Here is a 27035-nt window from a genome sequence, read left to right as displayed (position 1 = left end):
AGCTTGGTGCCCAGCCTAGGCAACTTAATGGCTTAGTAAGAACCTGTCTCAAAACAAAACATTAAAAAGTACTGGGTAGGGGGTGGAGCATGCTTGTAATCCCAGCACTAGGGAGTCTGAGGCAAAAGGATTGCTGCAGGCTGGAGGCCAGCCTGGGCTACATAGTGAATTCCATGACAGTCTAAACTACACAGCAAGACACTGTCTCAAAAAAAGAAAAAAAAAAAAAGCCAAGTGTCTTTTTGTTCTTACTGAGATGGTTTAGTTATGTAGCTCAGGGTGGCCTCAGATTTACAACTACGTAGACCAGGGTACTTTACCCTCCTTGGTAGCTAGGCTTGTACCACATGCCTGGCTAGGGTCTTAAATGATCATCACCCCAAATTTTCTATTACCTTGTAATAGAAATAAGGAGCTTATTTTATATGTCAACTTCATTCATGGCTTCATATATTATTTCCTCCCCTCTGTCCCAATTTCCTCACCCACTCACTGAAACATTACTTAATCTGATTGTTTTTATATGTGTCTAATTATATACAATGGTATAAATAAGTAAATTTTAACTATTTATATCTCTTTCCTTTTTTAAAAGGCCCAGTTCAAATAACAACTTCTTGAAATCTTCCACACCTAATTATTCCTGTTGGAAACAATATCCTCATCAAAAGCAACCATACTGTTTTATATGTACCCACTTTATGGCAATCACCACAGTTATAACCTTCAATTATTTCAACCTACTTCCCCTCACCCCTCACACTTAGTATTGAACTAAGGACCATGTGCTTGCAAGGCAGGTGCGGTGCCACTGAGCTAAATCCTCGGTCTCCTCAACCTACATTTCATTTCCCTCTCCGATTGTTAAATTCCTGAAAACTAGGACAATCTATTGGTCATATTTTATTTTATTTTTTAATTTTTTCCATTAAGTTTATTGGTACATTTTAGGTATACAATAGTTACATTCATCATTAGGATCTTGTACCTTTACACAATGTATCTTGGTTCTTATTTTATTGGTCGTACTTAAATCACAGAGGGTGCCTAGCACAGTACTCTTTATACAGTGAATATAGTCTTGAATGTTTTGAAAGTAGTGGAGAATACCCAGTTCTACCTGGGCTGGGCTCAACCTCCTACACCTTATAGAACAACTAAGAATAGACAGACTTGAACTTTTGTAGGTAAACAACCTGAAGGAAGCAGGAAGAGAGAGAAAACAAGTAAAATAGCACAAAAATTCATACGGTGGATCATTTACAATCAAATTATTTTAGCAGCTATTGCTAGGCTAAATACAACTTCTAGGTGACCTTTGTGAGTAGTAACAGGGGAAGAAAACTCAGTTCGGAAATTTTAGGTTAGGAGGAGAAACACTTTAACACTGTCTAGATAGCTCTAGGTTATACAGAGAAGTGGTACTTATCTGTTAATAGAATAAGCAAAAATAATCCAACTGGAGTTAGGATCTACAAACCTACCTGACATATCTGGTCACCAAAACATGGTAAAATATCTTCATTTCTAGGGAGATGAGTTTTTGCTTGGTGAGGAAATATAAGTACTTCTGAAATTTCAGTATCAGTAAATATCATTCACCTGTTACTTCTTCTTGCCAAAGTAGAAGACACCATTACCTGTTTCAGACTTTCCTCTCCCTTCACCCTCCTCATGTTGAACAACTAGAAAATACTAAGTCTGCTCTCCTGCCCTGACTCTCGTAAGCATCACTCAAACTTCATCATCAAGGAAGAAAATGATTTATCCCTTATTTTGTGTAGATAACATTGTGGTATAAATCCTGCTGGAGTTAGGCTATTTGGATTGAGAAGTTAATTCATGGCCAGTCTGGCAGATTGTGGATAAGACACCACTCCATGAAGCAATTAGTTGTATGAAATAGCTGCTTGGAGTGCATGTGTGAAATCCCTGTTTTCCCTGGGGGACTGTGGCTGGCTGGCTAGAGGTGCTAATGATTTTGAAAAGCTGCCTGCAAGTTTGGGTACTTGCATTCATAGATCGCATGCCCAAATGATTCCCCTCTTTGAAAAATGGAACTCATCACATATATTTTGAACTATGTCCCTGTAACATGTTTTACTACATCCTGCTTAGTTTGGAGATTCACTTGAGGGTGTCAGAAAAACACTTTCCCCATATGCGTTACAAAGCAATGCTCCGTCTGGGCCTCCTGAGTTTTGCTAGGACATTTTCTCTCCAGTTCCCGCCAATGGGAAATATCAGTGATAGATAGCTATGGGGCTGGGGATAACCATCTTTGCATTTACAAGAATCATGTGTCTTAGTCCTTGCTTCTTCATATCCTTGTTCATTTTTATTTCTCTGTTTATAAATATTTGATTTTAGGATGATAAAAATGCATGTTAGTTTAGATACATGGTTTTAATCCAGGCTGAGACTGATCTCCAGGAATGAGTCAATGTTAGAAGTAAAACTGGCAAAGTATAAAAAGAACATAAATTTTGAAGTCAGAATACATGACTTTGTTACCTATCTGGCAAAAATCGCTTAGCCTCTCTGACTCTCAGTTTTTTCATCTGTAAAATATGGATAATTGTACTTTTTTTTTTCTGCACTGCAGGGTTGATGCAGCATATTGGAAAAATGTAGTTTGATGCTGCTGCTGCTATTGGTGTTTGTACTGGTGTTCATGCAAAGTTTGATACAAAGCTGAATAATATTGTGATTTTTCATTATACTTTTCCCAAAGAGAGAAGAAAAAAAAATAGATATATTAAACTCTATTCAATAATTTGAATGAGCTTATTAGCATATTATGATCCAATGCAGGTTTCCTAGAATGTTGTAATTACTCTTTATACTTTGATCAGTGATAATTTTTTAGCATAATTTTCTATTACTGGAGTCTTATATCTTCCTGGTTTTTACATGTGTAATTATCCTGTGAGCATCCAAATGTGTGTTAGGTATTAGAAGAAATATTGTAACTAAAATGAGAAAACATACTGACTTCAAACTATGTGATCTTGAAAGTATTATTTAATCTAAGGCTTATTTTTCCCATCTATAAAATGTGAACATTTACTTGCCTAAAGCAAAGGGTAAAGAAAGAAATGAAATTAATGTACAAGTATTTTTCCAGATTTTTTTTTTTTGTACTGGGGATCGAACTCAGGCCCTTGCGATTGCGAGGCAGGTGGTAGAACCACTGAGCCAAATACCTGGCTGTACAAGTATTTTTCAAACCATAAAATTAACATTTTATATTGATCAATTACCTGGGCAACAATTTTCCTAACAGGTTAATTTTTTGTTTGTTCATTCGGTTTTGTTTTGTTTTTTGAAACAGGGTCTCACTCTTAGCCCAGGCTGGCCTTGAACTCACTATGTAGCCCAGGCTAGCTTTGAACTTGTGGCTATCCTCCTGCCTCAGCCTCCTGAGTGCTGGGAGTACAGGTACATACTGCCATGCCCAGCGGGTTAGATAATTTTTAAAGGTCATTCCTGCTTTAACATTCCATACTTCTTTAAAAATTTAAAGAATGCCTCTGTACCCTTAGGATTACAAAGAAAATGGGGTAGGTAAAAATAAGAGATTGGCTAGAAATGAGAGACTGCTTATAAAAAGAAGAGCTACGTCAAGAATTCAGCTCAGTCTTAGACTAGTGGTTGACCTAAAAATGCCTCTGTCATTCCTCAGACCAAGGAGGCTCAGATAAGCCAAAATCAGGAGAGTGGATTGGGGCAACTGGACATGAATGTCCACACTTGACAATGCCACTTAAGCTGAGCAGGCTGGGCCTTGTGATCATGGTGCCTGGAGAGGCCAGGCTAGTCTTTTTGACCTTGTTTTGAATATCTGTCTTGATCACATGCAAATTTTGGCCAGTATTTGGCCCAAAGAAGAATCCAACACTTATAAATTTATTTGAGCTTCTTTTCTGTAAAATGCACTTCTCTGCAGGAATCTATATGGACACTTATTTATTTTTATGCCCATGATGTCCTCTTTTTAAAAAAGCTTCCTGAATTATTTAATAGATGTGAGGTCATCTTAACCGGAGTAGTAATTTTCCTAGAAGCAATCAGAGAATTCTGTGGGGTCTTGAAAGTAACCTGAGGGGCATGCGTGTGGTCTGAGACTTAGTCCACATGCTGTAATCAGGAGAGATATTTCTCTTCAAAGCCCAGGGTTTCTCCAGAGATGTGGGGCAATCTTAAAGTCCTGTGTCATCCTTCAGAAAGAAAATCAGTTACATTCATCAATTTCATTTGTTCTTAACATTTAAAGGTAACTTTCAGTCTACTGTGTGCTTCATCACTCTTTAAACTCCAGTTTCATAGAACTTCAGTGTAGCGACACTTAAGGTCATCAGGGTCACACAGTCAAATCTAAACCTTTAATCTATGAGTTCCAACAACAAAGCTGTATCATAACACATTACTATCCTTTCCTTTTCTGCCCTCACTAATAGCATTTCCATTAAGGTTTTCTTCTTTCTTTTTTTCTTGAGTGTATATTCAAGAGAAACTCTCAAGTCAGTATCTAAATTTAGCCTCACTGATCAATACTGACATCTAAATTAACTCTCTTTTTCAGAGTGTCAACAGTTTACAAATCAATATTTCCTGCTCCACCAATTTCCATCAAACACAAATGCCTTCTCTGAAACTGGATCAGTCCAATCTGTAAAGAAAGAGCCTCTGCTGACAAGGAAAATAAGTCTATCTAATCAGGCATGATGGTTTAACCAAGCAGCAGTCCCTTGGCTCCTTGAAAGGCCACTGTCTTTTGCAAAGGCCTTTGTAGGTTTCTTCAGAGTTGGACTTAAACAATGTTGTGCAGTTTGGAACTATAATCCCACTTTGGGTCATTCTTGGCCATGCTAGGGAGAAGGCACTTCCCCACCCCTGCAGAAGAATTGTTTTTTTGTCCTCCAACTAATGCAATTATGAATGGAATGTGTACAGATATTAGTCAAACCAGCACTATTTATACATAGACAATCTAGTGAACTATTTGGCAATCTACCTATCATCATCTCATTCCCTATCATATACAGAATGTATATCTGGACAATGAAAATTCATTTCCATTTAATATCACTTGAAAAAAACATGATTAGGAAATTAATTCTACTATTGGTGCTGGAGTAAAAAAAATAAAAAGCAGACAAAAAAAAGAAAAACTGTAGATATCATTTCTAAATCAAATAGAAATAATTTCTGTCATTTGTTGTGTTCAGATGATTATTTCCACCATCTGCTATGAAAGCACAGGAAGACTCTGTCTACAGCAGCCTGGGTCATCTTGGGTAGGTGACACCCTCTATGTAGATCATGCATACTGTCTTCTCAGACATGGTGCTGGTCAGGCTAGGGAAACCTCACACTGTGCTGCTCCTGGGCTTTTCTCCATTGCTTCTGGAATGGCTGATGGGTGTACAGCTTCATAGAAGAAGATCTTGGGCTTGGAGGCCTGGGTTCAATTTTCAGCTAACTACTCAAGAGGCCCCGAAGACTATTAATTCTACGGAGCCTCAGTTTCCTCATTTGTAAAAGAAGCATAATATCATTTTCCCTCGTGAGCCTGTTCTCTTAAAATGAGATCATAAAGGAAAGTAATGTCGTTGCTGCTAAAAGTTCAGAATTTGTATACACATTACTGCTTTCAGCCTATTAGGATTTTCATCATTTCCTCATGAATATCATGTCCCTCTAGAGGCTAACATATGACCCCAGTGTAACTAAGCAGAAAACACTGGGATGGCAGTTCTGTGATCTGGCCTGAACAGACTTTTAGCATGGCATGTGTGTAGGCTCTTGTTGAGAGCTGACAGGGAGAGAAGGGGAGTGGAAAAGGTAATTTTGCCCAATGTAACAGAGAACAATGTAGTAACTATGACATAGGAATTAGCAAGGGATATCTTGAATGCAAGTGACTGAGCAATAGTTAATAAAATATACTTTGTCCCTTGTGCTACATCAATACATTTAAAGCTAAAAGCTCCAACAGATACAGAACACTCAAAATTGTTTAAAAGAGGAAGGTGTTTCTCTGCTCAGGATAGTTTGGGGTGCACTCCGCATAAGAAGACAAGGAGGGTTTCTTGGGAGAGTACAGAGCAGAAAGCAGCAATCCCTGCAGTTAAACAGGTGGTGCCTCCCCTGATGGGAGGCCCTTTCAGACTCAGGTGTGTTCTTTCCTCATCACTGGTGACCTCATTATTGGTGACCCTTTAAGCCTCAGTGGTTTCATCAACACAAGAGGAACTGGTAATTCCTCGAGGGGAGGTAGAAAGAGCACATACAAACAGAATGATGATTGCATGTTTACTTCTTCAATTGGTCTTTGTAAAAAAAAAATCCTCATGATGCTTATAATAATTACCACTGGGTCTTCTCATAACATAGCGATGTTGACAAATGTGACATTGGTCTGTATACATATGTTCCTGGAGGTCTAAGCATGTCTGTATCATGCCTCATGCAGATAAAATTCTTTTATCTTATTAAAGTCAACTTTAAATGGAAAAAAACGTTTTTTTTAGGAATCACACATATTAGAAACAATGGCAACTGCTATTTATTAATGACTATCAAGTATGTAGCAACAATACAAATACCCAAATCAACCAACCTGCATTAAAGACTGACAGACTATGTTTATGGATTAAAAATTTATATTTCCCATGGACTATGTGAAATGATCAAGCATAGGAAAGAAGAGAACAGATTCAGTAACAGAAGATGATTTGGGAAACCTCCAGATGGTCTCCTTACATTGTCAAATGAGGGAGGGATAATGCATTTATACTTTGGGCATTAGTACCACTGGATCTATTCGTTATAGCAGTTCAGCTCTCAGACATTATTAACACAGCTCAACCTTACCATACTTATCTCCTAAGGCCTGGGTACTTAAATCATACACATGCAGTGTGGCTCTGGGTCTCTTACCCACAGCAGGAACAGGCACTAGGCCAGGCTCACCTGTTTGACCTCGGCCTGGAGGTGCCGCAGTTGGAGACACTGCTCTAGCCGCTTGTGGGTCTGCTCTGCGTTGAGCTCCAATTCATGTTGCTTCTCATGGAGAAACTCCAGTAGTTCTTGCACCTGGGCTGCCAGATCAATGTCCTTTTCACAGATTAACTCAATTCCTGATTTTAAAAAATATAAACAAATAAAAACTAGGTAGTACTGTGAAGATAATGTTTCCTTAATATGCATAAAACAAGTGGAATGTGGCGTGGCCATTATTAGTTTTCAACCTCTTCATACCCTCTGTACAGCTGTACAGATCATCCTAATGAGCCCTCGTTTAGGGTGGTCAGACCATGGCCATCTCTCTTGGATTAACTCGTCTTTTGCCTAAAAATTGCTTTTCAACCACAATCAGCTCCTTGTTTTCAGTAGGAGTTAGAGAGAGAGTTGGTTCTCTGGAAGTACATCCCCAGACAAGAAAGCTGGGGGATTTGCTATCACCTACAACATTCATAAGCTCTGCATCATATTGCAAAATATACAAAAAAAGACGATGACTTTTGCCTAAGTCACATTCTCTTTTAACTGATCAGATGTAATTTATTATTAGATGGGAAATCCATTACTATTGAATAGCTGGGGAGTGATGATTTCATTAGCCAACTAACAAGTTAGTCTTCACATACATCCAATAAACATGTCCCAGGAGGACCATAAGGATATTGAATATTTGTCTATTTAAAAAAACATACATTTTGCCCACATAGGGAATTTGTTCATTGTTCTACTGGTTCAATCAGCTGCTGACAAGTGTTCCCACTGTTTATGGATTTACCACCCAACTTTAATAAAAACCAGCCTGTGATGAGAGACTTGAGCCAATATATGCCAGCCAAAAGATGTGTTTCTATCCCTTGTCTACTTTCCTGTCTTATTTATTTATTTATTTATTACTTAAAATTTTGTGTTAGTTCATGTTTGCAGTAGTATTTACATTCTTTGTTGGAGCTGGCACATGCACACAGCACATCTTATTTCCTTTTTTCATCTCCTTTCCCTCCTCCTCTTCCCCTTCTATCTCTTGATCACCCTCCCATTTGAGAAAGATCTGTTGTCCCATTTCCTATTATTTTTCTTTTATTTTGCTCTTTATTTGTAGTTTGAGTTTCTCATATAAGAAAAACCACATGATATTAAAGCTCATGTGTCTGATTTATTTCACTTACCATAATGGTGTCAAGGGGCATCCATTTCCCTACAAGTGACTCAAGTTTATCTTTTTACAGCAGACCTGTACTTCACAGTATCTAAATACCACATTTTCTTTATCCATTCATCTGTTGATGGATGTACATGGCACTTCCAAGATTTAGCTTTTTTGAATTGTGCCACTATAAACATAGGTATGCATGTCTCACTGTAATGTGATGCCTTTAGCTCTTTCAGGAATCTTCCCCAGAAGGGGAATAGCTGAGTCAAATGGAATTTCTAGTTCTAGTTTTTTGAGGAATCTCCATACTGATTTCCATAGTGGTGTACTAGTTTATATTTCTACCAACAAGGTAGAAGGGTTCCTTTTCCCTTCAACCTCACCAGCATGTTATTTGATTTCTTGAAGATGGCCATTCTTTCTGGGGTAAAATAGAATCTTAGTGTTGTTTTATTTTTAACTGATTTGGTTATTAATTTTATAGGTCTTTTGGTGGATTTCTTTTGAGCCTTCTATATACAGGATCATGTTATCTGCAAATAATAATTTGACTTCTTCTTTTGTTGTACCTATCTCATTTAGTTCTTTTTCTTGCCTAATCGCTCTTGCTAATGTTTCAAGTACTACATTGAACAGGAGTGGACATCTTTGTCTTGTTCCTAATTTCAGAGAAAAAGCTTTCAGTTTTTCCTGACTTAATATGATGTTGGCAGTAGCACTGTCATATAGGGCTTTTATCAGATTGATTTTCTTCACTGTTTTTTTTTTTTAAATCATGAAAAAATGTTAGATTTCATCAAAGGCTTTTTCTGTGTCTATTGAGATGATCATGTTATTCTTGTCTTTGGTTCTGTTCATGTTCTGTGAATTACATTTATTGATTTGTGTATGTTGAACCATCCTCGCATCCCTTGGGTGAAGCCTATTTGGTCATGATGTATGATCTTTTTGTTGATCCACTGCATTCTGTTTGTCAATATGTTGTTGAGGATTTTGGCATCTATATTCATTAAAGAGATTGATCTATCATTCCCTTTTGGTTTTGGAATCAGGGTAATGACAGTTTCCAGATATGACTTTGGGATACTCCTTCCCTTTCGTTACTAGTTTGAATAGTATTGGTGTTAGATCTTCCCTAAAGTTTTTGTAGAATTCATCTGGACCTAAGCTTTTCTTAGTTGATAGGTTTTTATTACTGCTTCAATTTCATTGCTTGTTATTTGATCATTCAAGGTTTTAAAATCTTTTTGATTCTGTTGATAATGCATATGTACAATATTAGGAATCTATACTTTTCTTCTAAATTATCCGATTTGTTGGCATACAGATTAGCAAAGTAGTTGTTAATAATCTTTATTTTGTCAGTGTCTGTTGTGATTTCATTGTTTTTCATTTCTAATTGCATTGGTTTGGGTCTTTCCTTTTTTTAAGCTAAGGGTTTGTCTATTCTGTTTATTTTTTGAAGAACTAACTTCAGTTATTGATTTTTTGGGGGTAGTATTTATTTCAATTTCATTGATTTCTGTTCTGATCTTTATAATTTCCTTCTTTGCACTAGGTTTGGGTTTGGATTGTTCTTGTTTTCTAGGACCTTGAGGTATATTGTTAGGTTATTTGAGCTTGCTCTATTTTTATGATGTGGGCATTCACCACTAAAATTTTCCCTTTAGTACTGCTTTCATTGTATTCCTTCCATAAGCCTTGATAAGGTGTACTGGCATTATTGTATAGTTCTAGAAACTGTCTTATTTCTTTCTTAATTTCATCTATAACCTATTATTTATTTAAAGTAATATGTACTGTTTAGTTTCAAGTCATGGGCAAAATCTCTGGGTATTTTGTTATTGATTTCTAGTTTCATTGAGTTATGATCTGACAATATGTACGGTATAACTTCATTTCTTTCACATACTTAACCTTACTGAAGTGTGTGTTCTATTTTGGAGAAAGTTCCATATTGCTACTGAGAAAAATGTGTATTCTGTTGTGTGGAACACTGTAGACATTAAGCCCATTTGTTTGAAGGTTTTGTTCAACTGTAATATTTACTTGTTGATTTTTTGGTCTAATTTATCTATATTACAATAGTGGGGTATTGAGGTCCCTTACTGTAATTGTTTATCTGATCTTTTATGTCCAGTAGTACTTGTTTTATAAAGTTGCCATTATGGTATGGCATTGTTTGATGCCTATATGTTAATAATTCATACCTTTCTTTTTTGACTTTTCCCTTAACTAATATGTAGTGACCTTCTTTGCTGCTTTTCACCAGCTTTGGCTTGAAGTTCACTTTGTCTAAATACAGGATAGCTATATCTGCTTTTCTTCAGGTTCCTGTTGCATGGAATATTATTTTTCCATCCTTTGATTTTTAGTCCGTGAGTTTCTTTTTGGGTTAATTGTGTTTCTTACATATAGAATACCATTAGATTTTGTTTCTTGATCTATTCTGGCAGTCTGTGTCTTCTGACTGGGGAATTGGGACCATTCGGATTGAGAGCTATTACTGATAGGTATGAACTTATTCCTTAGTTGCTTTATTTTCCTGTTATTTTCTATCTCCCCCTTCTATTGAACTGCTCAGTCTACCTGGCATATTAATTCTGTTAGACCCTTTGTCATTGCTAACTTCATTGTTTTTTTCTAGGATATCCTGGAGAATTTTTTGGAATGCTGGTTTGGTAGTCATGGATTTTTTAGGTGTCTCTTTATCATGAAAATATCTTACTTCTCCATCAGTTTTGGACGATAGTTTTAGAAGACAGTGTTACAGGATATATGAGTGCATGTGTGAGTGTGTGTAGGGGTGCTGATGGGCCAGTGTGAGCCTGCTTGTATGCATAGGCAGGGAGTGCCTCCACATGGTCTGGAATGGGGCTTCCTGTCTTCTCTTTCTAAATCCCTCTCCCCATACCCAAGAGTAGATAGAAATATGCTTTCTCTCCTCATCATGCTAAGATTCCTATTTATACATTATTACCAGCAGGTCCAAAGAAGCCTTCCTTCAATTGATTTTGCCTTAGGAAGACTCATTAACAAACTATGAGACTGAGTAATGGGTTGCCTTAATTACCTTGGTTCTTTTTGTCTGCTAGTGATGTGACTCTGAATCCTTTCCAATTCTCTAAGACAATACAGAAATGTAAGAAGTTTAGAACCAGTTCTGACTTAGAATCCTGATGCTTTATTTTCCTCATACATAAACTAGGTTTTTACATCCCTATCTCATAAGCTACCTACTTCGTAACCTATTGGGAGGACTGCATGAGATAATACATGTAAATCATATGTAATATACACATACATTTATTGTATGCATTTCTGTCATTTACAATCAGTGTACATCAGTATACATGTAATAAGTATAGATCACTGCTCCTAGTCCCATGTTTTTTCTTATTTGTTTATTTGTTTTTGTTTTTAGTTTTGGGCTCTCATTTTAAACTTTTAACTTTCTCCCTTCTTATATTCTGCCCTCTTGGTTTCTGTTTCTGACTTACGGCACGTTGTGATCCATGTTTCTTGATTTTGATGGTGTACTTATTTCTAATTCAGCTTTGCTCAAATCCTTAGCTTTGGGGAAATTGTAACTCTGGATTGTTTGCTTATTATGATCCCTGACTCCACTTGGCTCTGTAGCCTCTTAATTTTGTACAAATTTTTTATTTGCCTCTTCAGCCTATGGCCCAAGACACAAAGCAGCGATGGTCCTGATGTTAATGTCTTGTCTTAATGGAGAAGAAAAGGGATCCAACTAACAATGGATTAAGAATCAAAAGCCAAGCAGGTAAGTTCCTAAAGGGTAGTACACTTCGATGGAGGATCAACTCCAAAAGAACCCACCAATATCAATACATGGAGAGTGCCCTTTTGGGTGACTTCCCCATCACTCTAACTCACACCATCAGAAATGCATCTCACCACCATCAAAACACCTGCAGCATGCAGTCGGAGGGCTAACAGGAAAGTCTATACATCCAAAGGGAAATTTATTTCTGGAGGTAAAAATAGTATTTTATATAAGGACAATATGGGAGTGTGGGAAAAATGTCTTCTGGTGTTATATGGTAATAATTTCAGTATCTCTGCATGTTTATCTTTTCTGTCAGTTTCATAATTTCAAGTTCTAGCTCCTGAAATATCTGTGGGATACAGAAAAGAACGGCTTGTTCTTTTGGCAGCCAACCTCCTCTGGTTACTATTTTCAGGAGGATGAGATAGAGCACCTCCTTGACTGAAATGAAAAATGAGAAGAAATAGAGAAATTTCCACCTCTAAAGAGCAGAGCATGGGAAATGCCCCTATGTCTGTTTTCTAGAATGTAATTTAAGACACGTCTCCTCTTCACTTCCAGTCACAGTGCTGATTTATTCCAGCTCATCTTCATTTGGCATAGGTCTCTAGTGTTTAATATGCTGAACTTGGTCAAAGTGTCTTTCTGTGTAAAGCTTACAATCGATCCCCGTCACATTGAGGGACATGGGATGCTTTAAACCTAGTAGCCTACCAAAGGAACCAGCACATGCTCAGGATGCCATCCAAAACAGCCTCTCAGCCTGCCTGGAGATTCTCACCCTGTAATTTCACCTGTCTCACTTGATATTATTTATGTGAGATGAACCTAGGAAATACAAAAGAGGAGGAGGAGGTTTGCCAGACTTCTGCACTCCTCAGCAAAACAGCATGCTGGGAATGAAGCACATGGAAAACAAGAGGCTTGCTTGAGTCACATCCAGAAGAATAGAAACTAGCCCCTCTCCTCATGTGCTCCAAGCACATTGATGTGAGTGCTCCCTAAAACCCATCAATTGGTCAGTACCCACCAATCAGCAGTAAGTAGAGTTTGCCTGGCTCATACTGCCACTCTCTACTTCATAGACCGAAGCACAACCCATTTCTTAGGGGCTCCTGGAAATGCAGAATGGCATGTGTGTTCATTCTATCAAGTAATGTATATATTTAGAATGAAAGACTACTAGTTTCTAAAACACAAGAGGTTTCTTTCTGATGTGGCCCACAGCATCCTGGGCCCATACCCCAGCATGACTGTTGTTTCTTACAACCTTGCCCTACTCTCATAGGACCACAGGCTCCCTGATGCAAGAGCAACATACCTTTTTCATGTCTGCCTCCTCTCCTAGTCCTGTGCTTGACTCATACCACCCAATCAATAGCTGATTAATGTACAAATGGCCTTTTTTAGGAAGAGCTGGGGTCACATACTATGATGGAGAGTACCTGAGAGTTTGGGGAGGGATGGGCTTAGATTTGAATCTGTACTCTGTAACCTATTAACAGCAGGAACTTGGCTTCTTACTCTTGCAGAGCTCCAGTTTTCTCATCTGGAAAATGGAATCACAACAATGACTTCATATGAATCAGATATAATGCAATACAGTATATACGGTGCCTCTTATCGTGGCTCAAAATATCCATTTTCCACTTTTTCCTTTTCCTTGGGGAGATTATAGCATTGGCAAATTACTGATGGGACTATTGAATGGTTCATATAAAATGTAAATATGAAATCTACTGGCAGGAGTTTATATACTTGCTTAATGTATATCATTATAATTTATGGTGTTTTGAATGCTAGTAGACCAGTGCTCTCAATCCTGGCTCACACTAGATTTATTTGGAGAACTTTTAAAAATCACCACGTTCTGGCCACACCCTGGCTATAGCCGTACAGTTTCTGTGGCTGGGACCCAACTGTCACTAATTCTTGAAGTTGCTGGGATGATTCTATCAAGCGACCAAAACTGTGAACTACTGGATAAGATGGATAAGATGGCATAGTGGCCACATCCCAAGGACAGAGAGATACTCTTATGTTTTACTCAGCTAAAGAACATCTGTTCTGGTGTTTATTTAAGGCTCGAGGCCACAACTAATTACAACTTGAGTTACTTTGCTTTCCTCATTTGCAAGGTCAGGGACACCACTTTATTTAAAAATAATTTTTTGAGGTACTGGAGGTTGAGTCCAAGACCTCACACATGCTAAGCGAGTTGCTCTACCAGTGAGCTATATCCACAGCCTCTGGTACCACTTTAATTTTCTCAAGGAAGGAGGCTGCTGCTGTCCAAGGTCAGGTCTGGGTTTTCCTGGACATGCTGTCTATACCTGCAACATGTTTTCCAATGATTTGTGTTCCTAAATATCTGTATGTGCCTCATATGGAGAACACCTTTTTAATCCCCCCATGCCCACTCTTCTTTCTGTGTTGATCTCTCTATACAGCATCTAGGTCAGAAATGACAAAGCCATTTAATGAGGTTTTTAGATCAGTATTTTCAACTCTGTACCTTAGAATCACCTGGGAAGCTTAAAGAACTGGGCCTGCGCCAGACCAATTAAGTAAGACTCCCTAAGGGGTGAGGCTCAGACAATGGTATTTTTAAGAACTACGTCAGGTGATTCTAAATGTGCAGTCAGGTGGGGAACCAGTGCTTTACATCAAGGCTCTATTTCCCTCTTCTTGGCTTCAGTAAGTCCACATTCCTGTTAAGCCCAGAGTAACATTCATTTTGAAAAAACACAAGCCTTTCTCTCTTTTTTCTTTTATGAAATAAAGTTATTTGTGGTCCATTATTTCTACCTACATCTGTTCCACCCACACTGATGTTCATTCTTAATTCAGCAAATATTATTATTGAGAATTTGCTGGGTGTAAGACATAATCTCTCTGCTAGAGACTAGGAGTGTGAATAAACTGCCTAATGCTTCCGAAGAGGCTAACATAAAACAAATCACCCCAACAGAATGCAGTGTGTGCTAGAGTGCAAGTACTACACAGGATAGCTGTGAAGCTTGATTGAACCCTTTTCCTTGCTCATGTCTGATCCAACTACAACCTCACCATGACCCCATGTGGCAGGAATTCCTATGATCACCATTTGTCAGAGGAAAGGGAGGCTTCGGAGAGATTGAGTAACGTGCTCAAGGACAGCAGGTAGAAAGTGGGGTGGCTGGGAATTCAACCCAGAATTTCTTCTCTTTTCTTTTCTCTTAACCTCCATGCCCAAGGAGAATGATCCCTGAAAGATGTAATTTATATTAAGAATGTATTTATAGTATTTTCAAATGATGGAGCTGGGCACATCTCAGACACAATAAATTCTAAATTTTACTGCCAGAGACTTAAGATTTTTTTCTTAAAATTTGCATAAAGAGAGAGCTTGATGCTTTGATTGAACACAAAAGCAACATTTCCACAACATATGCAGCTCTTGTTTTATTCTTAAAGTCAAATGTAATAGTCACATGGCCAGACTTCATTGAGACAAGACCTCTGAGGCTGATTAGCCTGAATTACATAACATTAGAATTGGAAGGAACTTTAGGAATCAAAGAAGAAGAGACTAAAGTATAAGGAGAAATAAAAGGGACTTCCAAAGTCAGACTGTTGATAGTGGGAATGGACCTTGACTTTAGGGAGCATGTTTTTTTTTTTTCCTAGAAAAACCCACCAGCTCCAAATTCAAGGCTCAAATAGATAATACTGCAGTGAGGAAAGAACATGACAAACTAAGAATTATTTCTGTTTGCCTATTTTCCTATGGCTGATATTAACTTATGCCAAGCCTTTTGCTTTGATTACATTTATTGGCTTGCCAGAGGGATTGAAGAAAACATGGCTCAATGTTACATATGTCACACTTAAAAACAAACATATAGAAATTCCCTAGTTCCATCGATTACTAAAAAAATAAACAATATAAGCCTTTAATTAATTTAGCAGGGAGGGCTAAAAACCAACTAACTTTGCTAATTGTCTTTTATTTTACCTGTAGACTAAATAAAGTACATTAGACAAACACTGCAAATACCCAAGCCATTTCCTTGTCTTTGGGAAGAGGTCACAAGGAATCCACCCCTCACCCCACCCCACCCCTCAGTTATGACATGACTCTGCCCTCCCCTTGCTGCAAGCTCAGAGATTGAACTGATGTCTTCTCTGCAGGAGCAGGCCACGGGCAGGGGCATACTTCCTTGGAACCCCTGGACTCATTCCCTTTGAAGCCTCAAGGGTGCTGCCAGACTGAACAGCTTGCTGAGGCATGAGTAGGGGGAACAGCCAGTCTCAGCACAGAGGGCTGGAGAGGCCAACCAAATCACTTTTTTAAAAGCTCATTTCTAGAACTGGATACTGCGGGGGTGGGCAGCCATCTGCCTGGGGGTATTTTCACCCACTCAGCCTTCATGGTTAAGGTAGACGCCAAGCACAGTCAATCTCCACACACAAGCAGTCCTCAGATACTGCCAATTCCCAGAAATCTTTTCTGTTACCATGGATACCTGAATCCTGGGGCAGAGGCTGGTTTTCCCAAGGTCATGTCAGCACCCTCACTGTAAGTGCTTTTTTGTCTTGGCAGCACATGCATTGAGAGGAGTAAAGGGTAAGCACCCTGGTGTAGTTTCTCTGCCTACCTGTCTCTGAGATTTGTGTCTGCATGTCTTATGCCTCCCAGGCTTAGCTGGATAACCACCTATAGGAGAATCATGATGGACACTATAGGGCTCAACCTTGAGTCCAGATGAAATTCTCAATCAAAGAAGGGATTAAAAGATACAGGAATACCATTTCTTTATATACAATTTACCTGGAGATTTTGTTAACATGCAGATTCAGATTTGTAATTCAGAGATAAAGCCTGTGTTTCTGTATTTCTATCTTCCAAGGGACGCTGGTGCTGCTGTCCAGGGCCAACCCTGAATACCAAGGTCCTTGATGATGAAGCATCAGATCAACCTGGAAGCCTTGTAGCAGTACAGATTAGATTGCTGGGCCTAACCCAAGAGGCTCTTATGGGTGTGCCCTGGAGTTTGCATTTCAAACCATTCTGCAATGATGCCGTCAATACTGATTTTGGGACCATACCTATCCTAGGTATTCCAGAGATGGTAGCTGTGTGATTTAATTACCATGATCAAAAGAAGTAGTTCTCAGCCCTGGCTGCACAGTTCAAAGTCTCAAGGCAATAGTCAAACAAAATGTCTGGGCCTGGGGACTAGGAATTGTCATTCTGAAAGATATTCCCAGACAGACTGCAAGGTGAGTGGACCTTTCTGGGCTTGATGGAGCACAGCCTTCACACCTGGAAACCAGCCTGGTCCTTACAAACAGCTACAGCCAAGTCACAATACAGATGAACAGTCAAGGAATATGCTGACAAAAGTGAACAGAGTTTACTAGATTCTCTCCCCTTTGATTAAAACTGAAACTCCTTAGAATGCCAGTTAGCCTTAACTCTTTCAGGTCACCAAAAACAAAACAAAACAAAACAAAAAACAGAGAACCCTAAAGTTCAGCAGGATTTCTAAGATCTCCCTGAAACTCTCATGATTTTAATTACCTTCACAGTCAGCAGGGACTTGACCCAGCTGTGTGTTAAGGAGTTGATGCCCTCTGCTCCTGCCTGCCTTGTCCTAGAGAGCAAGAAACCTCAGTCAACAAGGACCTAGGTAGGTGTGCAATGGGAAAGGCTGGGTGGCAGGACTGGGTTGCAGACTCCACTGTAGATGACCAGACAAAGGGCTCTTTTCTTCTGGACCACCTATCCTTGGGGATCACTAAAGGTTTTCTCTAGCTCTAACATCAAAGGCTTGGAGAGTGGCAACATACACATGAGACCACACCTTTTAAAAATATATTTTGAATAGATCTTGAGGAAGAAAAGAAGCCAAATCGGGATAACTCAGCCATATTTTTCTGAGAAGTTATAAAGTTATACAATCTTGTCATAAATTTTTATCAGCACTGCTCATATTCACTCACAGACCAGTGATAAAAAAATCAAGGATTTGAAGCATAAGCTGGAGACCGGGAGACGGCCTGGGGATGGAGGGCAGGTCAAGAAGTATGTGTCAGGGGCAGGGATGGGGAACAGAATAGAAGTCAGCTCCATAAATGAGTACCATTCCATGGATGCTGGGTTTGGTTTGTTTCTCTAGGTCACCATTTAAATACACACACACACACACACACACACACACACACACACAAATCTGATTTCCATCATTGGTTTTCCCATTGTCTGCAATACCAGGAGACCCTGGTCCTATTCCCATGCTTTCTCACTGGCAACCTTGGACAAGCTGCTTTGGCATTCATGGCTTTGCTTTCTTTTTCCTTAAAATGGGGGCAAATTTTTCTATTCTGGAATAAAATCAATGGATAGTGTAAAAGTGCTCCATGGAGCTGAACGGTCTCCTTGTTCCATCATCTCTCCCACCAAGAGAACAACAGGTCCCTACCTGAGGCCTGGACCTCCATGATGTACTGGTGCAGATCCTGGCCCTGCTGGATGACCTCAAAGGTCATGTTGTTCATGGCTAGTTTCCGCTCTGTGTGGCGCTGCAGCCTCTGCTCTGCTAGGGTCAGATCCTCTGTGTTGAAGTCATTCATTTGCCTAAGCAAGTCCTCATTCCAGGCATCCAGCTCTGCTGTCACCTGTAAGGAGCAATCATCATCATCATCATCATCATCATCAGTACAAGCTTGCTGGACCCTTGAGAGGCTGCTATGTTGAAGCTTGCTACTTCCAATCCTTATTAACCAACTCACCCTGTGGGTAGTCTCTGCTTCACATCTCTTTGACCATTAGACTATACCTGAGCAACACTGCCATACACCCATGTATATGAAGCGTTAAAAGCAATCTGTGTGTTTCAATGACTATGGCAACAGCAAAGGAAGAGCAGCAAACATTTATGCTCTGAATTCAAGTTTTTATGCACTTATACCATCTGATCCCCACAATGACCCACTAAAGCAGGCAGTATGGAGATCTCTAGGTCTGTAACATGGAACAGGAGGCTACCCCTCAGACAGATGCAGTGACTTGCCCGAAGTCTGCCATGCTAACAAGGGACACATCTTCAAATGTAGCTCAGTTCTCCTACTGACTGCAGACGGTCTACCACCTTACAACTGTTGCTCTAAAAATAGTTTCTGAGAGGTCCTCAGAAACTAAGTAGTGAGGTTATTTTAGAAGCAGAAATTGGGGGCTAGAAAAGTCTGGAGAACAGCTCAAGGTTACATTGTTAAAGGGCTGGTATACATCAACTAAGTGGTCCCATTCTGATTCCTATATCCTACCGCACAGGATTCTCTATCCATTATAAAGGTTGATACCTGGAAATAGAGACTAACTCAGGTACAAATGTACTGTACAGCAACCCTTTAGAAATTCAAGCAGATTATAGTCAACTGAAAACTAATGATTCTGATGAATATTGAAGCATTAATGAATGGAAACACAGTCCTAACATGAATTAGCTAGTTGATTATTGTTCTACACCTAAACTTGGGTGACTTGACCTAGTCTACTCTCAGTTCTTTGCAAAGAGACCTAATCCTACACTTTCTTTCATTTTCTTCAATCATCCACAGGGTAGGAACTCAGAAGTACTGAATTAGATGATAAGTCCACCTGATATGTGAATCATTTTCAGATCTGCTATCTCATGCTACCTCTCCAACGGCCCTGTGAAGGCAATAACATGTGTACTGTCATCTTCTTTGCTGAGGGGTGAAAATTAAAGTTATACCTGGGTCACATATTTGGAATATGGCCCAGAAGTCTAAGCACATATCCAGACCCCTACTTTTGTAGATTTCTTTATGTGAGGTCACAGCCCAGCTGACAGGTGACACTGCCTTACCAAACACTGCTGCTTTAGGGGAAGCAGTGGGCACTAGGAATAGAGGAACAGCTGGAGGCAAGTGAAAGAAGTACTCTTCTACCCCATGCTGGGGCCCCGCACAGTGGGCTGGGAAAGCCAAGCAGCCCCTCACAAGAGGTTGGTGTCTCGGTCATAGGATTCCATTTGTTGTCTAACAGTCAGACCTTTCTTCAGTCAAAATAGAAACAGATGAAAGTGTAATCGTTTCTTTTATGTTAAGATGGGGTAACTGTAGAGATACCACTCCCACTGCCCTGGGTTCCCATTTCATGCCCCCACATCTTTTCAGGTCAACTCAGGGATCTGTAGAACTCAGCAGGAAAACTCAGTATCTCTTTATTGTGGGAGACCTCAGGGGACCTGGGAACCAGCAGGGTGACAGGCAAAACAGGTTTCTGCTGTAGCTCCATCTTTGAGTAGTGCTTCATTCTCTAACTAGAAAAAAGGGGTTAAATGGAGGATAAGAAAGAGATTTCATTTACAATTTATGAGATCATCTCCCTTCCCATATTTTAAAAAGTAAAATATAATTTATAAACATATAGTTTATGCAGTTAGATGAGTTTTGACCGTTTTGCACACTGATGTAGTCATCATCAATCATCAGAAATAAAATTCAGGCCTTCCCACTGTGCCCCATGAAGTCAGTCCCTGCCCTGACAGCACCAGGCACCATTTCCTGACTTCTATCATCACAGGTGTAGTTCTGCCTACTCTTGGACTTCCTGTGACTGAGGCTGCACAGTGTGTAGTTGTGTGTACCAGGTGTTCACCCCTTGCTACAGCTGAGCATACTCCACTGTCTGATACATCACACCTATTCATGTATTCTCCTGCTGGGGAGCTTCTGGTTGCTTCCAGTATGTGGGTGGCCAGTATGAATAAGGTTGATGTGACAGTTCTCGTGCAAACAAGTCTTTGTGTGGGCTTAGGTTTTCCCTAGGAGTGGAAATGGAGGGTTGTGGGGGTAGGTGTATAGGAAATTGTCAGAGGATTCATCAAAGTGATGGTAACATTGGACACCCCATTTTATGTTTACAGGAGCAATGTATGAAAGTTCCAGTTGCTGTACATCCTCGCTATCATCTGGTATTACCATTTGTATAATTTCAGTCATGCTAGTGGGTGTGAAGGGATATCCTGTTATGGTTTTAAGTCAAGTTTCCCTGCTGATTAATGATGTGAATGATGGTGAGCACATTTTCATTATTACTTATTGAACATTTGTATAGCAGCTTTCATGAAGTGACTTCTCAAGTCTTTTGCCCTTTGTTAGAAAACTGGGTTATTACCTTTTGATTTTAAGAGTGCTTAATATTTTTGGATATAAATCTTTTACAAGAAAATACATTAATAATAGCCCAAACCACAATTTGTTGTCCATTCCTTGTCTATCATTTATGGAAATTCATATAAAACTACTAAGACAACAAGCATGAAAGATAGCTGGCTTATTTTTTCAACTTTAATTTTTTTGCTTCTATGAAACTGCCCCCATGAAAGTTGCTTTTGCTTCAGGAAGATCCCAGAAGGGTCCCAAGGCCAGATCCATGAAGCGAGAAGCGCTAAGCATCCTGGTGAGAAGAAGCAGAGAGGACTGAGGTGCTTCTGTTGGGAGAGCGAACCCCAGAAATCTAGTCTTGGGTATAACCTAAATGGAATGTGAAATCTGTCCAAGAGTCTGTATCTGGTGTTTCTCTATCCTCTCTTCCCTCTCCTTAGCCTCCTCCACCCTCATCAGCTGACACTGTTAAACTGAGGGAGCCAAGTCTGTTACACAGCTAGAAGAGTCAGAATGTCAAGGAACTGCTCACCACAGCAGCCTGCCCGCTACGGCCACCTCCAGGTTCTACGGCTCTTCCTTCTCTCCGTGTCTGACTCTCCCTTCTGATTCCCCCTAAGCATGATGGTCAAAGCCTTCAATTAGTCTAATTTGTACATTTTACAATATTAAAGGTACTGGAGTTTCAACTATTCATCCTCCTAGTTAATTTCTTTTTCCTCAAGGAATATTCTTTCAATGAGTTCCTTTCACCATCTTTTGGGGGTAAAGGCTGACATGCAACAGGGCTCTTTTTTGCTTTTTTTTTTTTTAAAAGAAGAAAACTTCATTTCAAACCTGCAGCTAATTTAACTGCTAATGTGTAAACCTAGCTTTCCAATCACAAATGATGCTTTCTGTTATTGGAATAACTAGTCAGAATTAGTTAAGAACTAGTTCATTTTGGTTAAGAACTAGTCAATTGATTTAAGGTGTGGTGCCCATCAGCCTCCTTCTTAGTCTCATAGCCCTGAAATGTCCTTCTCACTTCCTCAGGCTGTCCAAGACCTGACCACCATTCAAAACAACACCTCTGAGTCAGGTGTGATGGTGTAAGCCTATAAATCAGCATTCAAAAGACTGAGGCAGGAGGATCGCCTTGAGTTTAAGGTTAGTCTAGACTACATAGTGAATTCAAGGCCAGTCCGGAATACAGTGAGACCTTTGTCTTACAAAACTAAAACCAAAACAAAAAAACCAAAACTATCCCAACACCTCTGATCTGAAAAGCTTCACTACACTCCCAGACCCAGAGGCTTGTCTCTGGCTTCTCGCATGATATAGGACCTGAGTCTGTTCACTCAGAGATGAGGCTGTGAAAAGCAAAAGAAATACCAAGAAAATGAATTTGGTAATTTAACTCCATTTGTTCAATCCAGAATTAGGGTCTGAACCAAATAAATGAAAGATGGAATCCCAGAGTATATTCAGCCTTCAAGTCGACCTATTTTGCTTTCTCCTTCTATTCAATTGGTCTAACTTGCCCCTGGCCTGCTTAGTTCCCTTCTTGGCTATGGTAGCCTTGGTCTTGCTTACTCTCCTGAATTTACTGGAGTTAGACTATAATGGCCTCTCTGAGAGACACTTGGCAATATTTTGATTCTAACAATGGTCTACTTTAAGAGACATAGCAGTAACGGAAATCAGACTAGAAGCTAAAAAAGTGTAGAAAGGATAAGCAGCAGTAGGTAATGGGAAGACTTACTTCAAAAAGTTCAATGATTACCTACCAGACAAGAGTACCAAATCTGTATTCTGCTGCCAAAAACTGGTCCTTAGGAGTTGGTTTAGCAGCCACCTTGAGCTTCATTGGCTCCTCCCACTTTCTGGTTTTTCCTCAGTATTTTTTTGTAGAGAAAACATTAGTCCCTCTTCTTCCACTATCTTTACTTTGTTTAACCCTCAGAACAACACTATGAGGAGTTGAAAACACAGAGGTCTCAGAGCTGGTGGAGGCAAAGCTGAGCATTCAACTACAAAGTTCAGTACTCTCAATTATGGTGTTATCAATACAGTTGCTCCAAAAATTCATTTCTGGGAATACCCTTCTTTTGTATTATCACATCAGAGAAGTAACAATTTTACCCTTCCTCTGCTTCCTTATATCTGAAAAGAAACCTATAATTCCATTTTCCTTACTTCACATGACCCTTTTCCATTAATCATGTGTTCTTTGAACAGATCAATCGTGCGTTTATGACCTTGTATGAATGACAGGTATAATTTATCCTTGCAAGAGAGCACACTGCTTTTCACCAGTAGGATATTTTTGTTTAAGATTTGCTAATTACATTCTTCATTGATTCTGCCAGTATAAAGGTAATGTTATCCTGTCTAGTTCTCTGGTTCCCTAGGGGGCTTCAACACACCTGCAATTAGAATTGAGATATGAACAAAAGGACTAAGGCTGCAGCATAGAAGTATGTATGGCTCTCTGCATGGACAAGTTCTTTACAGGGCAAAAGCAAACGCCTTTGGTTCCCCCAGCAGGTGCTCAGCAGCACTCTCAGGGGTCACCTGGGATGACTCAGCTAGGGACTAGGAAAGAAACGGTGGAAAGAATGATGGGATACTTAACTGCTTAAATCTGGAAGAAAAAAATGTATAGAATGAAAATATATATATATATATTCTCTCTCTCTACACACACACACACACACACATACATATATCCCACATAATGTATTGTGAATCACAGTAACAATGCTGACTGCAATGTATTAAGTGATATAAGTGCTAGGAGCATTGCTAAAAATGTGTGTCATTAATTTCTCACGCAGCCCATGTACTTGGAAATATTGTCATTCTCATATTTCACACAAGGCAACTGAAACCTCAAAAGCCTAAGTGACTTGCCAATGGCACAATTAGTAGTCAGTGTGTAGCAGTTACACAGGCTTCAAACCTAGACAGTCTAGCTTGAGTGCTGCATGCGATCATGGCATGGTATTGCCTCCCAGCAAGTGGTGATTATGTATATGCATATTAGCTCCATATGTCAGATGGATTAAGATTTGATCTCATCCCAAATAACATGGGGAAAAAAGCTCTATGGCATTTCACTGTGAAAGGACACTCCTGAAATGCAGGGGCTACTGACTGCCAAATGAGCAACTTTCTCTTTTATGTCATTATTTTTATGAAGGTAAGAAAATGAAAGCTAAATATTCTCCACTTGGCTACAAGTGCTGGCTGACAGAGAAAGAATTTCTTCAGCTGAAGAGATTGTCTCATTGCATGGAAAAGACTATTTTACCTATAACAGGTTCATATGTTGGCACAGGTTACCACTGTGAAACTAAAACCACCATAGTCATTTATTCTTACCCACTGCAGTGATTAACAGAAAAGAACAGAAAAGGATTATTTTCTGTGAATTTATTAAATGATTAGATTAGTGGGTTCTAATAGATTTTTTAATGATAGCATTTTCCTGTTTCAGAAATACAGTATATGTAATTTGCATGAGAGTTAAAACATTTATTTAAATAGCTATATAAAGACCTTTGGGGGTACTACAAGAATTTTCTGGAAAAACAGTGGGACTTGGCAGTAAAGGAATCCACTCCAGTTGTTTTTAATTCTTGGCAAAATAATGTAAGAACATATTGCAAAATGTTGTAATTGATGAGTTCCAATGTTTAATTACCTACTTTCAATTAGATCACTTGGAGAGCTGGATAATTTAATGGACAATTTCATGTTCTTTTCTTCACTATCAATATGAGTAAACCTGCAGTCTTTGATGCAATCATAAATTTGTTAATAGGGATCCTGAGGAGGAATTTTGTCCACACCTTTGCCTCTTATCACTCTAAGACTTGTGGAACCCTATTCTGCTTTCAAATAATCTCTGGTCTGCTGAAGAGCTCCTTCAACACACAGTGCTCACTTATTCTAGTATCTAGTAATTCTTGAGTGTTAAAACATTTTCTTCTCCTCTAAGCCAAATATCTAATCTCACAGCTTACATTTGCTCCCTTCTATTGCATCCTTACCAGAAAGGAGGGGCACATAGCATTGGCTCTTTATGATATAACTCGAGTTCAGGCCTACAGCTCCAATCCTGCCCATTACAGAGTGGACTGGATGTTTCTATCAGGGATCTTTGATAATTTACTGAAAACGGGTGATCTACCACAATAATAAGGCTATATGAATAATCCTTTTTCTTAAAGAAACATGGAGGCAATAAAAACCTCCCAATGATTCTGAAATCACTTTGACAAAAAACAAAACAAAACAAAAAAACCCTGAGAGGGTACTACTGAATAAACATTTTGCAAGGAATATGGATTGCTTCACTGAATTTCTTTCACATTTCCTTCCCAAAGGATCCAAAGTGCACTTAGAAAATGCTACAGTGATCACTAAGAAGAACCGATGGAGATGATCTCAAATAAATCTTATTTTCTTTCTTGATATAGTTACAACTCATAGGTGGGTGAGTCTGGCATATTACAAACATGGAGAACAGCAAGGCTCTGAAAGTCTCACAGTGCAACTATGGAAGAAGAGGTGATGAACCTGGATAAAGTGACTGGGCCCTTAAGTGGTCCACAGGCAACAGTGGTTGTGCAGGTTAACGGCTGTATCATAGGATAATATCTAGTGAAGCATTAAAGGGCCTGCTGACCCAGCCAACATTTCAAATACCCAAAATCCTGTAGTGAAAATAACTTTAATTTAAATTTATTTGCAAAGACTGAAGAAGCATGAAAAAATGTGAACACGTTAAGGGGAAAAATATAAAAGCTGCATTTGAGTTTTTAAAAAATTCAGTGTCTCTGAAGTACTTATCTTTGGGGGAAAAGAGGAAGCTTTTCAACTATGATCAGACTAACAAGACAGCACATGAAGTCAATGAACAGGCACTTGCTTTCCAGGCTGCTCTGGAAGATGCCAGAGTCCTGAAAAGGATTCACCCAGGTATACACACAGGACCTGGGCTTGATTACTAGTGTCCTTTCAGCAGACAGTGGTCAAGACAGCTAGTATCTACAGATCATGCCCTACACAGAGCAGTGAATAACCTGGGGATGTGCACCACAGAGAAGGGAAATTGACAAGTTTTAGAGTTGGAGAAGACTGCAGAAACAACTCATACGTTCTGATGATTTTACAGATAAAGGAAAAGAGATACATAAACATTTTCAAATATTTTTAAGGCTTCTAAATAAAAAAGAGAGCAGATTTTTTGTTTTCTTTTGTTGTTGCTACTGTTGTTTGTTTTTCCCGAGACAGAACAAGAATGGCAGAGATTTTAGCTCAAATGGTAGTGATGAAATTTTGTTTCTTCTCCCCTTTAGCTATAGGGGAAGCCCATGTTTCTGGGATCTGGAATATTCTGCTAGAGGCTGGATGGCATCCTCTGGGAATGCCAAATCTTACCATCAACTTTGGCCTGTACCCCAGATGTATTTCACTGAGAAACCTTCACAGGCATTCTAACCAGGCCAAGCATCCCCCACTCAGTATCCCGACCTAATGGCGAGGCTCCCTGTCAGAATTATCACAGTGCCCAATAACTGTTTCTGCACTTCTTCTCAACTAGCCCTCTAATGCCAGGGACTGTTGTATTTCCAATGTCCAGCATAGTTCTTGGTCCACAGTGGGTACTCACTAAATGTTTACTGAGTTGAGTTTCTGTACAGGTGAAAGGCTGACTGAATAATAATTTTCTAATGCAAAATGCTAATGTCTTCTGCATGCAATCAACTAGCAGACCACTAGTAAGTTACAGCCAGCTTCCCCTTTTATAGCAGAAGTTTCCCCATTGAACTAGGGCTTTCCTAGGATCAGCCTGGCCCCAGTGTATCCTAATGTAAACTTAAGAGTTGGCTG

The 27035-nt window shown here is 39.3% G+C and overlaps 1 protein-coding gene across 17 annotated transcripts in view; it reads right to left on the bottom strand.

Annotated features, from left to right (window-relative positions):
• Window positions 1-27035, bottom strand: part of Kalrn (kalirin RhoGEF kinase) — a 584665-nt gene that overhangs the window by 270614 nt on the left and 287016 nt on the right. For all 17 annotated transcript variants that reach the window (XM_010618178.2, XM_010618187.2, XM_010618192.2 and 14 more), the window contains exons 14-15: window positions 18440-18635; window positions 6979-7145 (exon numbers count right to left, since the gene is read on the bottom strand). In XM_010618178.2, coding sequence (XP_010616480.1) covers window positions 6979-7145; window positions 18440-18635 — 363 coding nt within the window. The remainder of the gene's footprint in view (window positions 1-6978; window positions 7146-18439; window positions 18636-27035) is intronic.

This window comes from Fukomys damarensis, unplaced genomic scaffold, assembly GCF_012274545.1.
Source record: "Fukomys damarensis isolate Sample0158 unplaced genomic scaffold, DMR_v1.0_HiC HiC_scaffold_24, whole genome shotgun sequence".
NCBI lineage: Eukaryota > Metazoa > Chordata > Mammalia > Rodentia > Bathyergidae > Fukomys > Fukomys damarensis.
This window is presented reverse-complemented; position numbering and strand designations above follow the sequence as displayed.